At 38.8% G+C, this 15571-nt stretch overlaps 1 protein-coding gene across 6 annotated transcripts in view; it reads left to right on the top strand.

The window, feature by feature from the left end:
- Positions 1-15571, top strand: part of GLIS3 (GLIS family zinc finger 3) — a 540750-nt gene that overhangs the window by 194440 nt on the left and 330739 nt on the right. Inside the window, exon 2 of one of the 6 annotated variants that reach the window (XM_070480427.1) lies at positions 54-112. The exons of the other annotated variants lie outside the window; for them this stretch is intronic. Within the exon in view, the coding sequence (XP_070336528.1) occupies positions 91-112 (22 nt within the window). The 5' untranslated portion in view covers positions 54-90. The remainder of the gene's footprint in view (positions 1-53; positions 113-15571) is intronic. 6 annotated transcript variants of the gene reach the window in all.

Below are 15571 nucleotides of genomic sequence, written 5' to 3'. Positions count from 1 at the left end.
GTCAAGTTTGATATGCTAAAATTAGTGTTTTTTTTTTCCTTTTCCTTAATAAGGTGCTTGCTGTCCCCAAGCAGCCTGAACATTGGCTCCATGGCAAATTTATATTTGGCAGGTAAATAAGTAGACACTGGTCCCACTAAAACCTGTGGTTCAGCAGTGGTTCTACTGACACCCAAGGTTTAAGGTGATTTGAGCAAACTCAAACTGAACCTCTTTTTTAAACTATTGAAGGTAAACAATCTCATTACCCTTTTATCCTGAAAATTCATACATTTTATTTAATCTGGGAGAGTGGTGGCTGTTGTATCCTCTAGGCTTGTAGATAAAAGGGAGGGGAATCTGGCTAGATTAAAATTTGTGGGCTCAAATGGAATTGATTTGGGGGCACAGTTGTAAAATAGAGAGTCTCTGTGTCCTTCTTCATTCTTTATTCTCTCCTTTGTACTTACCCCTTTTCTCCTCTGGCTTTTCGTCTCTTCATGAACACTCCTGTCCCAAACTCAGCACTCATGGTGGAAGAGGAATCTTCCTTCTGCCATTTTCATTCCGTTTTGAAAACAAAAGACATTTTTGACTGCCTCAGAGGTATTTGTGCTGTTAAGCAAGTCCAATGAATGTAGTAGGATGAAGTAGAAAGTGGGATTGGTTGGGTACTAATCACTTGGATTTTTATCCTGACTTTGCAATTAAATAGCTGTGTGACCTGGGACAAGTCACTTTACCTCTCTGAACTTGAGTTTTACCACCTGTAAAATAAGGAGATTGGAAACATGACCTCTTAGTTCTTCTTGATATATAAATCTATGAATTCAAAGCATGATGGGAGCATGGATACATCGTTTTCTCATGAGGGAAACTCTTGAAATGATTTCATTATCTATTCATTTCAATGTATGACAAAAACCACTGCAATGATGTAAAGTAATTAGCCTCCAACTAATAAAAATAAATGGAAAAAAAAAAGAAATGATTTCATTATCTATTCTGGTTTGAAGATATTCTTTTAGATTATGAGAGATGAAAGGTTTTCAATGTGATCAGTGGGTAGGAAGGGAAATGAATACTTATTGAGTATTTGGCTTGTGCCAGGCCAGGAGCAAGATAGTTCATTATATGTTCTCACTAAGCCATGCCTGGTGGGAAGTTTGATCTAAGTGATTTGGTCAAGTTCACACAGCTACAAAGCCACAGACCAAACTTAGCCTCTCAGTGTTATGACTTGGCTCCAGAAGGCATAGACCCTTCTCATCTCCATACTGCTTACCCTGTCACCCATACATCCACATTCTTTTCACCTTATTTTTATTTCACCGTGAAAGCAGAGAGCAGCCACATGTCTGGGCACAGTTGGTGACTGGTTAGATTCTGCTTTTAGGTCAGTGCAGTTTTGAAAGATGGAATTTTAAGGCAAAATTTTAGAAAAGATTCCCTTTGAAGGCTTCATTTATATTGTTTTTAAGGTTGAGATTTCTGGTAGAAAGGAGCCCTATTGAACTTCATAAGAGGTTGTCCCTTCAAGGCACATCTCATATTTACTTTTTGGTGTAACTGTCTTTATGCTCCTTTGTGTGAGGGTGTGTGTATGTGTGTACACATGTGCATGGAAATATCTATCATATTCTTATATCCCAAATACTTATCCTGATGAACTGTGCACACAAGACTATAAATCAGTAGAAAAATCAGTACTTTCTATAGTAAGATTCATGGAGATGCTTACTTTTGTGTTGTGTTCCTAAATATTGTCATTGTCATCATCATCATTGTTGTCTTCTCAATGTTCCAACAGCTTTTGGATCTTACCTTATTTTAACAGACGTCATTTTGTGTTGTAATTCTGTTAATCTGTTTTACCTTCTCTTTCTATGCAATTTAACCCCTGACTGAGTGACTGAAGAAATGAAGTTGATTTTATGTACCAAAAATTCCTGAAAGTGAGTGGGGTATGTAATGGACATTTAACTACTGTTGTAAAGGTTAGAATAGTGTCATCTTATACTTGGCATGTGTGACACCATTTATGGCACCCACAGGGCACAAATTAAAGTATGGTTCCTTACTGTTGCTTATATATGGAAACCAAGATGTGGGAAGCTGTGAGTGAGTGAGTGTTCCAGCTTTGGGAGAGAAGAACAAGTTTCCATTTGTCCTATCTTCTCCCCATTTATTAACAATACTATCTGTCTTGTCATGTGGAGGGTGATGGTCAAGGATATATGAGCTCATGGACATCTTTGTCTATTTTTGGAGCAGGGCTACCTGAGTTTGAATCCTCACTCATCAAATTACTGTTTCCGGAACCTCAGGTTGTCTCCTCTGTGGAATGGGATGGTAATAATTAGGGTTGTTGTGTGAGTTGACTGGTTAATCCAAGCACAGAGCCAGGCATCCTGGTACCAAGTGACTCTTCCACTAATGGCGTGTTTATATTAGCTAACTAATGTTAGCTTTCATTTTGTTTTTAATGTACAGATGTGTTATTATTATTGTAGTAGTAGTAGAAACATTACTAAAAGTATAAGTTCTTGGTGAGGAAGTATGATCACCAAGTCAATATCTAGGTAACTTGTGTGTCTTCTTTGTGATATTTATGAATAGCTAAGAAGAGGGAGAGGAGAGAGAGAGGTTTATTATACTTCTGTTTTCATGGAGGGCTTCACAGAAAAGGTGACAAGTCCAACAGTTTGGAAAGGGCTGTGTCCTTGGAGAGAAACTGTGTCTGTAATGAGGTGTAGAGTCCGCCTGTTGAGTGCGAAAGAGGAGGACAGGCTAGGAAGGTGGGGGCAACAGAAAAGAGGTCTTCTCCACCCTCACTCTGGGCCTCCCAGCGATCTCCCTGTTTTAAATAATAAAATACTTTTCTCCTTTTAGCCTTTCTCCCCATCTACCTGTGGAAAGTGGCTCAGTATTTACAATAAAAGGTATGGACATTATCTGTCCATTTACATTTAGTTAGCGTCTGCCCTGAGCAAGATGTCATCTGGGGGTGAGGGGTTGTGGGTGAAGGTAGAGAAGGTAAGTTTTCTATCCTAATGTTCCTGCCAGTTTCCTGCCAGTATAAGAGGGAAAGATAAGATAATGGTACAGGTAATATATAAAGTAGAAAGGGTCAATAACATAAAAGAGGCAAAAATAACATTACCTGGGATTTTAGAGGAGGGATAAAGCACCTGAAACTTGGAATAGGAGGCAGGACTCTGGAAGGTTTGTTTGAAGGAGGGAATAGCATGTTAGCTGATCTTTAATGATGGGAGTTGGGGATTGTAGGGTTATTAGAGGTCGTGGGCAGGGATTCCCAACTCCTGGAATGGCATATGTATGAAGGGGCCTCCTGTGAGCACAGCAAGGAAACTAATAGAGCTAGATCTCATCTAGGATCTGTGATAATTAGTAAGAGTTTTCCTGAACCTATTTTCACTATAATAAAAGGGGGGAGGGGTTGAGAGCTAAAGCATTCTCAGTATTCAAAGTTAAATGTTAACTCCTTTGTGTAGTTAACAACTAACTTATTTTTTCCTCTGCAAAAGAAAGGGAGAGAGAAAACACAATGCATTAACCACATTTTTTAAAAATTGCCGTTACTTATGTGGTTGCTTATTTTCAGGGTAATACATATGTAGCGATTATAAAGATGTGTGCAAACTTGAACAACAGCAGACACACCTTTGTGAGTTCCCTGTGTGGCTTCTGAAGGGTTCTCAGAGAGTTAGCTATTTTCTAACACATTCCTAGTTTAGCCATTAGAAAATTATGGGTTTTATTTGTATAAACTCAGCAGCTAAAATAGCACTTCCAGAAAGGTGGGTGAGCTCATCGCCGTCTGAACCAGGCAAGTTAATGACCTGCCCAGTATTGTTCATGCCGGCCAGTGCTGGCTGACTTCACCAGCAGTTCCGCTTGAAGAGAGATATTGTTTCTTAGGCTGCGTATGTTAGATGCTTTCTTCTCTGCACACCACCCCTTGCTGAATGTCCTAGCAGTGCCTGAATGTACAAGCCCTCTGCTCTCCTTTATGAAACCAAAGAGCTGGTAGTAGTGTAAGCAAACTACTCTGAGCACAGCTGTCTGAGGCCCCCAGCCAAGAAAAAGATATAAACAGATGTATATATATATATATATATATATATATATATATATGATATAAAAAGATATAAACCTTTATCTCCACACTTTTACACAAACTGCCTATGGAAGCTCCCCAGTGGAAGAGCTTTTTACTTTTAAACACTTTTAAATGTCAGTGACCAAACATCTTGAGAACAAGAATAACCTAAGCAGATACTTTTGTTGGTGATTCTGATCACTTTTCAAAATGAATAATAGTAAAGCATGGAATGGAGATATGCGGAGGAAGAGCATTAGGGATTATAGAATTTGTATTTTCTGTGAGAAGGAAAATTTGCCATGATGTTGAGCTTTTTGGGACTTAGGATATTGCCTTCATAATGTTCTGGTGAAGGAATGAATGGCTGGAAGAGATGAATTTCAATGGACTTTAACATTGTAAATGTTGAGTGAGTACTAGGACAGAGTGGCTAGAAAAGTAAGCAGATGGTGGGTGAAATGCCTTAATGTGTTTGACTCTCAAGATGTTATTCTGCAGACGGTCAAAATGGAGAAAGAAGAGCAATGTAGTTTTAACTGAATGCTCTTCAGAATGAGTGCCAAATATAATCCTGGTACATTGGTCCTATCCTCTTTTAAATGAGTAATTTTTGCTTATCCTCTCCTTCCACTATGCTTATCAGCAGGACTGTTTAATTTTTATTACTAAGCTAATCCCTATATTAAAGACATAAGACATTCTGTCGTAGGTAGGAGAATAGGTGCCTGATGTGAACTTTATTCAGGGTTCTGTCCTTACTGGAGAAAAACCCAATTCACTGTTGAGCGGATTGAAACTGCAGATGCTAATTTAGAAATCCGTTTGCCAGATTCAGGTGACTTTTCTGATAAGACTTTTGTTCTTTTCAGTCTTACGTGTTCGTGCGCACATTCTTGGGAAGATTGCTGCTGGGTAGTGTTGCATGTCAGAGATGAGAGAAGTTTAGTTATTAACCCCACGTAGAGGGTAAAGGGGGGCAATAGGCAGACTGTGGAATGAGGAAAGGGCCGGGCTGAAACATTTCCAAATGGTATTTTTGTTGTTTATCCTTGTTAATTATTAATATTAATTATTGATGAAAGGCAGGTTTGAGTTACATGCCACACATTGTTCAGGAATAAATTATCACATTTCTTATCTGAACTATAGTAGATATTAAACTGTTTGAAATAATCAATATTTATTAATTTAGCAAGATTTTCCCCCTTTAACATTAAGGACAAAAATTCATTAATTTCTGACTCATAAAGAGTTTTCATGAAAGTGTACTCTTCCCTCAGCTTTGGGTGGCTTTTAACACTTAATGAGTATGTTAAGAACTTTATTTAGGGCTTCCTAGATGGTGCTAGCGGTAAAGAATCTGCTTGCCAATGCAAGAGTTGTGGGTTTGATTCCTGGGTTGCAAAGATATCCTAGAGTTGGAAATGGCAATCCATTCCAGTATTCTTGCCTGGAAAATCCCATGAAGAGAGAAGTCTGGCTGGGTGCAGTCCATGGGGTCGCAAAAGAGTTGGACACAACTGAACACATACACACAAGAACTTTATTTAACCAAATTAGGTCACTAATTTAAAAATGTCTTTAGAACAAAGTACATTTTTTATAAAAGACACACAGACAATGCATAAAGCTTTGTAGGTTAAAATTGCCAATTTAGTTGTGAATATTGTGCTTTGTCTCAAATATGTGAGCCTTTTCAGATATGCACTCTATGATCATCTGAGCTTCTAGGACATGGGATTTTTAGGCATCTCCGTATTTTGTAGTTTATCATATAGGTTTAAACGAAGTATATTCTGTTTAGAATCCAGTGGGCAGATACATAAAGGATTGAAGATAGCTCCTGGGGTCAGAACTGGCTGATGATCAGTGTGTGTGTGTTGGGGGGGGGGGGGGTTAGGGACAGAAGAAGAGGTGGGGAGAGAAAGAGAAGTTGAGATGGAAGGTCTCTCTGACAGAAAAGGAACTGATGTGACTTGGAGATGTTGCTCTTACAGTCAGGCTATAAAATTCAATGTTTAATTTTTAGGCATTACAGTCTTTTTGAATGTTATTAAGATTCATTTTAGCCTCAGTCTTAAAGACTGTGTATTGGGCTTCCTGTGGCATTTACTCATTCTGCTTATTTAACTCTGTAATATCATAGCAGTCACAGCATTAGCAACCCAAAGAGTTATTTGATTGAGAAAATAGCATATGCGGTTGAACCATCTCTGGAGTTTGCCTGGAGCTGACCTGTGTTGGTGTATGTTCCCAGTATGGAGAGATGGTAATAGTGGCTTGAAAACCTCACCTAAGGTGGAATAAGTAGTCTGATCCTGGATCAGCTCATTCTCTCTGTCATCTGAAAGACTTTCCCATTGACCTCACCTAGAGCTTGGTGTTGATCTCTGTAAGAAATTGATTCACCACTTTTTACAAGCCCCAATCTTAGACCAGAGATTCTCTGGGGGACCTGGGAAAGTCAGCCTTATCTTTATGAAGGTCATGGCTATTTCAACCTTGCTTTTGATGGACTCACTTCATTTTGGGAAGAAAAATTCTGCAGTTGTGAAAAATGAGAGATGTTTGCCTTTTTCAAGGGAGCTGACGGCTATTGGTTTCTCCAGAGAGGATTACTGGTGGAGACAGTTATGAAGAGAACAAGTAACTCTTTTAAATGAACAACATGTTCTTGCTTAAATATTTCCCAGAACAATTCTAAAGAAATATAATACAGGTGAGTTTTGTTATGTTCTCATTGTGAATTATATTTACAGGAAACAAAAATAGGATTAGAAGCCTAGAGCAGGAAAAGCAAGCTTTTTTGTACCAGTGGCTTATGTTTTATGTGTCATGAATTGTAACCATTTATAAAATTATCTGGTTTCTTGCCCCTACTCATGGTTGAGTTTTTCCCTCTTTTTCCACCTAGAGAGCTTTGAATTATTTTTATTCATAAGTGAAAAATGTGTTACAGCTTTATTTCCTTTTATTAATAGTTCCTTCTTGCCCTTAACCACATCTCTGACTTTTTGGCATGTAAAGTCCAATGAGCTCATGCTTAATCATGTATAAACAGCCGTCTAATTATATGGTTTTGAATTTTCATTTGACCGGCTAAACAAAAATGTCACAGAAAAGAGAAAGCTGACAACCTTCCTGTCTTTGGATACCTGGCCTTTCTCTCCCTCAGTTTCTCTCCATGCATTTAGTAAAATGCATGTTAAAACTTATCAACAAATCAGTTTGTACTTGCCAAGTTTCTGAGGTAAATTTGTTCTTTTCAAGGCTACGTGTCAAAAAACAAGTCAGTTAAGCTGAATTATTGTCTTTACAAATTTCCTTCCGACTCCAGTCTTTCCTCCTCTAGAGGGAGGTGTTACTAGAATCGCTTGTGCTATTGGTGTCAGATGACAGAGCAACCAGTATTCACGGGACAAGATTTCTCAATCTTCATCTCCTTACCTTCACTGAAGTACAATAAGAAGGATCCCTGTTGCCATATCGTCCCACCCTCCCCAAGATTACTCTGATTGACACATTTTTGAAAGAAGATAATGGGAAAATCTCTCCAAACAAGGATGCTTACTGTGTTTAAGAGGAAGGAAGATGTTCTCTATTCCACCACACCCCACCCCGCCCTTTTTTTCTCATTGCTTGGTTCTAGAATTTGAACATGAAGCAAAGTCTCTTCTGAAATTTGTGATGGTTTCACCATAAATAGCTTGCTGTGCTTGAAAGCAGAAGACCAAAGAAAAGATAAATTCCTTTAATATTATATTTTTCTGGATATTTAACAAGATGAGTACCTAAAAGAGTAGGTTTTATTATCTAGTATTTAATAAGTATGAGAGAGAAGAAAGGGATACCAGTGAAATTTGGTGAAAGTGATTTGTTTTCTCACTAATTCTTCAACTTTAGGATATAACTTGGTTTCTCAAAGTACTGTGACTCTGAAGCATGCATATCTTTAAGTGCTAAAATTTATCTAATTTTATTAACCTACCAAGTAGGTTCATGTGTGTGTGCTCAGTCGCTTTAGTCATGTCCACCTCTTTGTGACCTTATGGACTGTAGCCCACCAGGCTTCCATGGAAAACTCCAGGCAAGAATACTGGAGTGGTTTGCCATGCCCTCTTCCAGGGAATCTTCCCGACCGAGGGATCAAACTCATGTCTCCTGCATTGCAGGCGGATTCTTTACCTACTGAGCCACCTGGGAAGCCCACTAAGATTTATTTAGAAGCAAATTATATTGACTCTATTTTGAGAATTTAGAGTTAGAATGACCTAAGATGATTGCCTAAATAGTTTTCTTTATTGAAAATATTTTAGCAGTATCTTTATAATTTTTCTGCTCATTGTAAGTAGCTAATATTACCCAGTGATTCGTAGTTATTTATTGTAATATTTTATTTCAAACTGTAGATTTATATCAAAGTTCATGTTCCTCTAATTGTGCAAGAAGATCGTAGTGAGATATGTGTCTTTCTTTGTTTTTTTTTTTTGTTGTTGTTGTTGTTATGGCTGTTCAGCATAAAGAGAAGAAGAGATTCTGGCAGTTTATACTTTGGTTCATGTGGAGCCGTCAAAAGAGGAGGCACTTCAACCACCAAATCAAGACCTTTACTTAATTGACGTTTGGAGAATTGGGGAGAGATTTTATTTCTTTCCTTCCTATTTATATTTAAAGCCATAAGATTTTTATGTTCCTTATGATTTGTTATTAGTTATCATCTAAGAATTTGTAAATTATTTAGGAAATAAGTTTCAATTCAATTAGTATTCAACTTTTCATATTTGTTTTCAACTTTCATATTCAAACTCAGATAAGTAATAATACTTCAATAAAGTATTACTTTAGGGAGAATATAAGCACTACTTATTTTTTAATTGAATGAAAAACTCTTTAAAGTCTATAGTGCTTTGCAATTTTCAAATTTGTTGCATGATTTCATATAATCCCATAATTACCTTTTTCCCCTATAACTTCCCTGCTTCCTGATTCCCGTTGGTAAACACTAGTTTGTTCTCTATGAGTCTGCTTCTTTTTTGTTTTGTTCACTGCTGCTGCTGCTAAGTCACTTCAGTCGTGTCTGACTCTGCGATCCCATAGGCGGCAGCCCACCAGGCTGCCCCGTCCCTGGGATTCTCCAGGCAAGAACACTGGAGTTGGCTGCCATTTCCTTCTCCAATGCATGAAAGTGAAAGGTGAAAGTGAAGTCGCTCAGTCATGTCTGACTCTTAGCGACCCCATGGACTGCAGCCCACTAGGCTTCTCCATCCATGGGATTTTCCAGGCAAGAGTACTGGCGTGGGGTACCATTGCCTTCTCCAGTTTTGTTTACTAGTTTGTTGTATTTTTAGATTTCACATATATGTGATATCGTACAATATTTGTCTCTTTTTGACTTACTTCATTTAGCATAATGCCCTCCAAGGTGATCTATGATGCTGCAAATGGTAAAAAATTTTTATGGCTGAGTAGTATTCCACTGTCTGTATATGTGTGTATGTGTGTGTATTTGCCATATCTTCTTTATCCATTCACCTGATGATAAACACTTAGGTTGCTTCCATACTTTGGTAGCTGTAAATAAGGCTGTTATGGATGTTGGGGTGCATGTATCTTTTTGAGTTAGTGTTTTGCTGCTATTGTGTTGCTGTTTGGATATATACCCAGGAGTGGAATTTCTGGGTCATATGGTAGTTCTATTTTTAACTTTTTGAGGATCCTCCAGGCTGTTTTCCACAGTGACTGCACCAATTTACAGTCCCACCAACAGTGCAGGAAGGTTCCCTTTGCTCCACATCCTTGTCAACATTTTTTTTTTAAACTTTTAATTTTGTACTGGAGTATAGTCAATTAACAATGTTGTGATGGTTTCAGGTGAGCAGCAAAGGGACTCATCCATGCATATACATGTATATATTCTCCCCCAAACTTTCCTCCTATCCAGGCTGCCTCATAACATTGAGCAGAATTCCATGTTCCTCACCAACATTTGTTATTTGTGTTCTTTTTGATGATAGTCATTCTGATAGGTGTGAGATGATGTCTCATTGTGGTTTTAATTTGCATTTCCCTGGTGACTTTAGAAGTTTGAGCATCTTTTTGTGTTGACCATCTGCATTTCTGCTTTGGAAAAATGTCTATTAAATTCTTCTGCCCGTTTTTTGATCTGGTTGTTTGGTTTTTTTGATGTTGGGTTGTATGAGTTGTTTATATATATTGAATATTAATCCCTTATCAGTCATGTCATTTGCAAATATTTTTCTCCTATTCCATAGGTTGTCTTTTCATTGTGTCAGTGGTTTCCTTTGCTAGCCAAAAACTTCTAAGTTTAATTCAGTCCCATTTGTTTATTTTTGCTTTGGTTGACTTTGCTTTAGGAGATGGATCCCCCCAAAATTACAAGTAACACTTTTTAAAAAATTGAGTTTATTTATTTTTAATTGAAGGATGATTGCTTTGCAGTATTTCATTGGTTTCCACCAAACTTCAACATGAATCAGCCATAAGTTTACCCATGTCCCCTCCCACTAGAACATCCCTCCTACTTCTGTCCCCATCCCACCCTCTAGGTTGTTACCGATCCCCAGTTTTAGTTCCCTGAGTCATATAGCACATTCCCATTGGCTATCTATTTTACATATGGTAATATCTGTTTTACATATGGTAATATCTGTTTCCATGTTACTCTCCACACCTCCCACAATCTCCTTCTCCCCTGCCCCACAGCAGCCATGTCCGTAAGTCTGTTCTCCATTGCTCCTCTGCAGGTAGGTTCCATCAGGACCGTCTTTCTGGTTTCCATATATATGCATTAGAATATGATAAATGTCTTTATTTTTCTGACTTACTTCACTCTATATAGTAGACTCTAGGTTCATCTACCTTATTAGTTCAGTTCAGTTCAGTCGCTCAGTTGTGTCCGACTCTTTGCAACCCCACGAATCGCAGCGTGCTAGGTCTCCTTGTCTATCACCAACTCTCGGAGTTCACTCAAACTCATGTCCATGGAGTTGGTGATGCCATCCAGCCATCTCATCCTCTGTCACCCCCTTCTCCTCCTGCCCCTAATCCGTCCCAGCATCAGGGTCTTTTCCAATGAGTCAACTCTTCGCATGAGGTGGCCAAAGTACTGGAGTTTCAGCTTCAGCATCAGTCCTTCCAATGAACACCCAGGACTGATCTCCTTTAGGAAAGACTAGTTGGCTCTCCTTGCAGTCCAAGGGACTCTCAAGAGTCTTCTCCAACACCACAGTTCAAAAGCATCAATTTTTTGGCACTCAGCTTTCTTCACAGTCCAACTCTAACATCCATACATAACCACTGGAAAAACCATAGTCTTGACCAGATGGACCTTTGTTGGCAAAGTAATGTCTCTGCTTTTTAATATGCTATCTAGGTTGGTCATAACATTCCCTCCATGGAGTAAGCGTCTTTTAACTTCATGGCTGTAATCACCATCCACAGTCATTTTGGAGCCCCCAAAAATGAAGTCTGACACTGTTTCTACTGTCTCCCTATCTATTTCCCTTGAGGTGATGGGACCAGATGCCATGATCTTAGTTTTCTGCATGCTGAGCTTTAAACCAACTTTTTCACTCTCCTCTTTCATTTCAAGAGGCTCTTTAGTTCCTTTTCACTCTCTGCCATAAGGGTGGTGTCATCTGCATATCTGAGGTTACTGATATTTCTCCCAGCAATCTTGATTCCAGCTTGTGTTTCTTCCAGCCCAGCATTTCTCATTATGTACTCTGCATATAAGGTAAATAAGCAGGGTGAAAATATACAGCCTTGACGTACTCCTTTTCCTGTTTGGAACCAGTCTGTTGTTCCATGTCCAGTTCTAACTGTTGCTTCCTGACCTGCATACAGGTTTCTCAAGAGGCAGGTCAGGTGGTCTGATATTCCCATCTCTTTCAGAATTTTCCACAGTTTATTGTGATCCACATAGTTGAAGGCTTTGGCATAGTCAATAAAGCAGAAATAGATGTTTTTCTAGAACTCTCTTGCTTTTTCGATGATCCAGTGGATAATGGCAATTTGATCTCTAGTTCCTCGGCCTTTTCTAAAACCAGCTTGAACATCTGGAAGTTCTCGGTTCACGTATTGCTGAAGCCTGGCTTGGAGAATTTTGAGCATTAACTTTACTAGCCTGTGAGAGGAGTGCAATTGTGCGGTAGTTTGAGCATTCTTTGGGACTGCCTTTCTTTGGGATTGGAATGAAAACTGACCATTTCCAGTCCTGTGGCCACTGCTGAGTTTTCCAAATTTGCTGACATATTGAGTGCAGCACTTTCACAGCATCATCTTTCAGGATTTGAAATAGTTCAACTGGAATTCCATCACATCCACTAGTTTTGTTCGTAGTAATGCTTTCTAAGGCCCACTTGACTTCACATTCCAGGATGTCTACCTTATTAGGACTGACTAAAATGTGTTCTTTTTTATGGCTGAGTAATACTCCATTGTACATATGTACCACAGCTTCTTTATCCATTCATCTGTCCATGGACATCTAGGTTGCTTCCATGTCCTACCTATTGTGAATAGAACTGCAATGAACTTTGGGTTACATGCGTCTTTTTCAGTTTGGTTTGTTCAGAGCATATGGCTAGTAGTGGGATTACAGGGTCATATGATGGTTTTATTCCTAGTTTTTTTAGGAATCTCCATACTGCTGTCCATAGTGGCTATATCAATTTGCATTCCCACCAACAGTGCAAGAGAGTTCCCTTTTTCTTCACACTCTCTCCAGCATTTATTGTTTGTAGATTTTTTGATGATGGCCATTCTGACCTGTGTGAGGTGATATGTTATTGTAGTTTTGATTTGCATTTCTCTAACAAAGAGTGATGTTAAGCATCTTTTCATGTGTTTATTAGCCATCTGTATATTTTCTTTGGTCTGTTTAGGTCTTTGCCCATTTTTTTGTTTGGGTTGTTTGTTTTTCTGGTATCGATTTGTATGAGTTCAAGCAGCACTTTAATCTAGATTTTTTTCATACTGGCATCAATCTGTGTTATGATTGCTTTTTTGTATTGATGAAAAAGAATTTGGATTGAGTATGATGTTCTTTTCATTTGATCTAATTTCATTATTATTGTTCAGTTATTGTTGATATAGTGTCTGAATTTAGCACCTGTAAGGTGTAGAGATAAAACAGTCAGAATTACATTAATACTAACTCATATTCCAATTATATTTACAAAGATGCTTGGATTACTCTAGTTCTAAGTTCAAAAATGCCATTAAATAAAGGACACACTGGGAACTTGCACTCTGTAGGCCTTAGATTGTCTGTGTTGAGACTTATGAGTTAGAATTTTTAAAAATATTTTGGTAGTTAATGTTACATAATTTTACACAATGACAAGTTTCAAGTTGCTTGAGCCAAAGGGTAGATATTTCAGCCTTCCAATCTCTCCAATTTTAATTGAATCTGTAGTGGATGTGACTTACTCTACCAACTCTCATATAATTGAAAGAGTTCTTTAAATTGTTTCCTTTAAATGAAAACAAATCAGACTCCAAAACCCTGAAATTTAATATCAGTCATTGTTGGTTGGAGTACCCAATGTCTTGCCAGAGAGACAAGATCCTGGGGTCTTTGTATAGAGCAGAATATACCAAGAGCTTTTCTAATTTTTGGTCCAGGTTACCACTGAGGTGGGTGCCTACTTAACCAAGCCCACATGGTCTCTGGAAGTCTACTGCTTGCCAAGCAATGTGCTTGGCACAGAAACCTTTGCCAGAGCTGGGAGCCCCTAGACCTAGAGCCTAGGCTTTGTACATTTGCCATTGCAACCATTCTCTCCACCTGCATTGCCTTCACTAAGAGCTGCCTCACTACTCAGGATACTGTAAAACTGATGTTCTTCCCAACTTTGGGCAGTCTCTCCTCTGGCTTTCTCTTCAGAGGTACTCAGAGCACCTGGGTAATCTCAGTGGATTTTGGCTTCCCCACAGGACTAGAAGAAATAATGAAATCAAGCAGTGTCTACTTTTGACCCTTTTGTAATTTTTCCTGAGACAAAGGAGCACAAAATACAAGTAGCAGCTCAACAGATTTTCTTGCATGTACCTAGGCTGTTGAATGGACGTTGGAGCACAAGTTGAGAATCTACAGCCTAGAAGCAAAAGATATCTTGTTCATAAGACAGTTGAACAATGATGTGTGACTTCTGGATGCAGGAAGCCAAGTATTTTCTGGTTCTTAGAAATATGGGTGACAATTTTTAGTATAAGAGAGTGTGATCTCCATAAATGCTTCCCATTTCTTTGGGCCATATGATTCTGGGCATCCCATTTGAACTTGTAAGCCTATGTAGAATGTGTCACAAAAAATTACGATACAGTATATGTTTCTTTGGACAGTTCTGAGGAGTTACTATGATGTTAGCCCAGTAGCTTTTAATGATGACTGTATAAGTTATGACTTTTAGATACTAAGAAGATATCCTGGTTATAAAGAATTGAATGGGATTTTCCCTTAGAACCAACTCTTAGATCCTAAAAAACAAGTTCTGGTGATTTACATTGACTGCCTTAGACTACTCTCCCTTCATGTCAAGATGTGTATGTGTGTATGTATAGGGAATAAGGAGAGATGCAGCAAACTAATATTTCCAGCTCTTCAGGGACTTAAGAGATAAGGATATATCAACATTTGTATTCACCAGGGATCTCTTTCTTTCTTCTACATCACAGCTCACTTTTAAGAGGAAACTTCTCACCTTGTGACCTTGAACTATATTTTTGTTAAAAGTGATATTATTTATTCATTCATCCATTTGAGCACCTACTCTCTGACAGGGGATCCCAGTCATTGCTCCATACAGTGAGAGGTTTTGACAGTGGGCAGCTATGCCAGTTCTCCTCCAAGCACATTTTTCTCACGTCCCTTTGGTAAACCTCTTCGTTCTTCCCTCTGCCCTCAGGTCATTAAAAGGCTCAGGTCAAGTTTCACCTCCTCCACCAATCTTCCTCTAGTTAACAGCTCTTTTTCTTGTCTAATCTATCTATTTGCTTGGCACATGGCAGCTCAGTTTAAGATCAGATGTTTCCTCCTGTCAGAATGGTGGTGGTGGTTTAGTCACTAAGTCATGACCGACTCTTGCGACCCCATGGACTGTAGACCGCTAGGCTCCTCTCTCCATGGGATTTTCCAGGCAACAATACTGGAGTGGATTGCCATTTCCTTTTCCAGGGGATCTTCCTGACTCAGGAATCGAACCTGGGTCTCCTGCATCTGCAGGCAGATTCTTTACCGACTGAGCTATGAGGCAGCCCCATGGCTATCATCAAAAAGAGCACAAATAGGGCTTCCCTGGTGGCTCAGATGGTAAAAAAAAAAAAAAAAAAAAGAACACATATAACAAATGTTGTGAGGATATGGAGAAAAGGGCACACTCCTACATTGTTGTGGGGAATATAAACTGGTGCAGCCACGGTGGAAAACAGCATGGAGGTTCC

Source organism: Odocoileus virginianus, chromosome 18 (genome assembly GCF_023699985.2).
Source record: "Odocoileus virginianus isolate 20LAN1187 ecotype Illinois chromosome 18, Ovbor_1.2, whole genome shotgun sequence".
In the NCBI taxonomy this organism is placed as follows: Eukaryota; Metazoa; Chordata; class Mammalia; order Artiodactyla; family Cervidae; genus Odocoileus; species Odocoileus virginianus.
The sequence above is the reverse complement of the archived record's forward strand: the minus strand, read 5'-3'. Positions and strand labels throughout refer to the sequence as shown.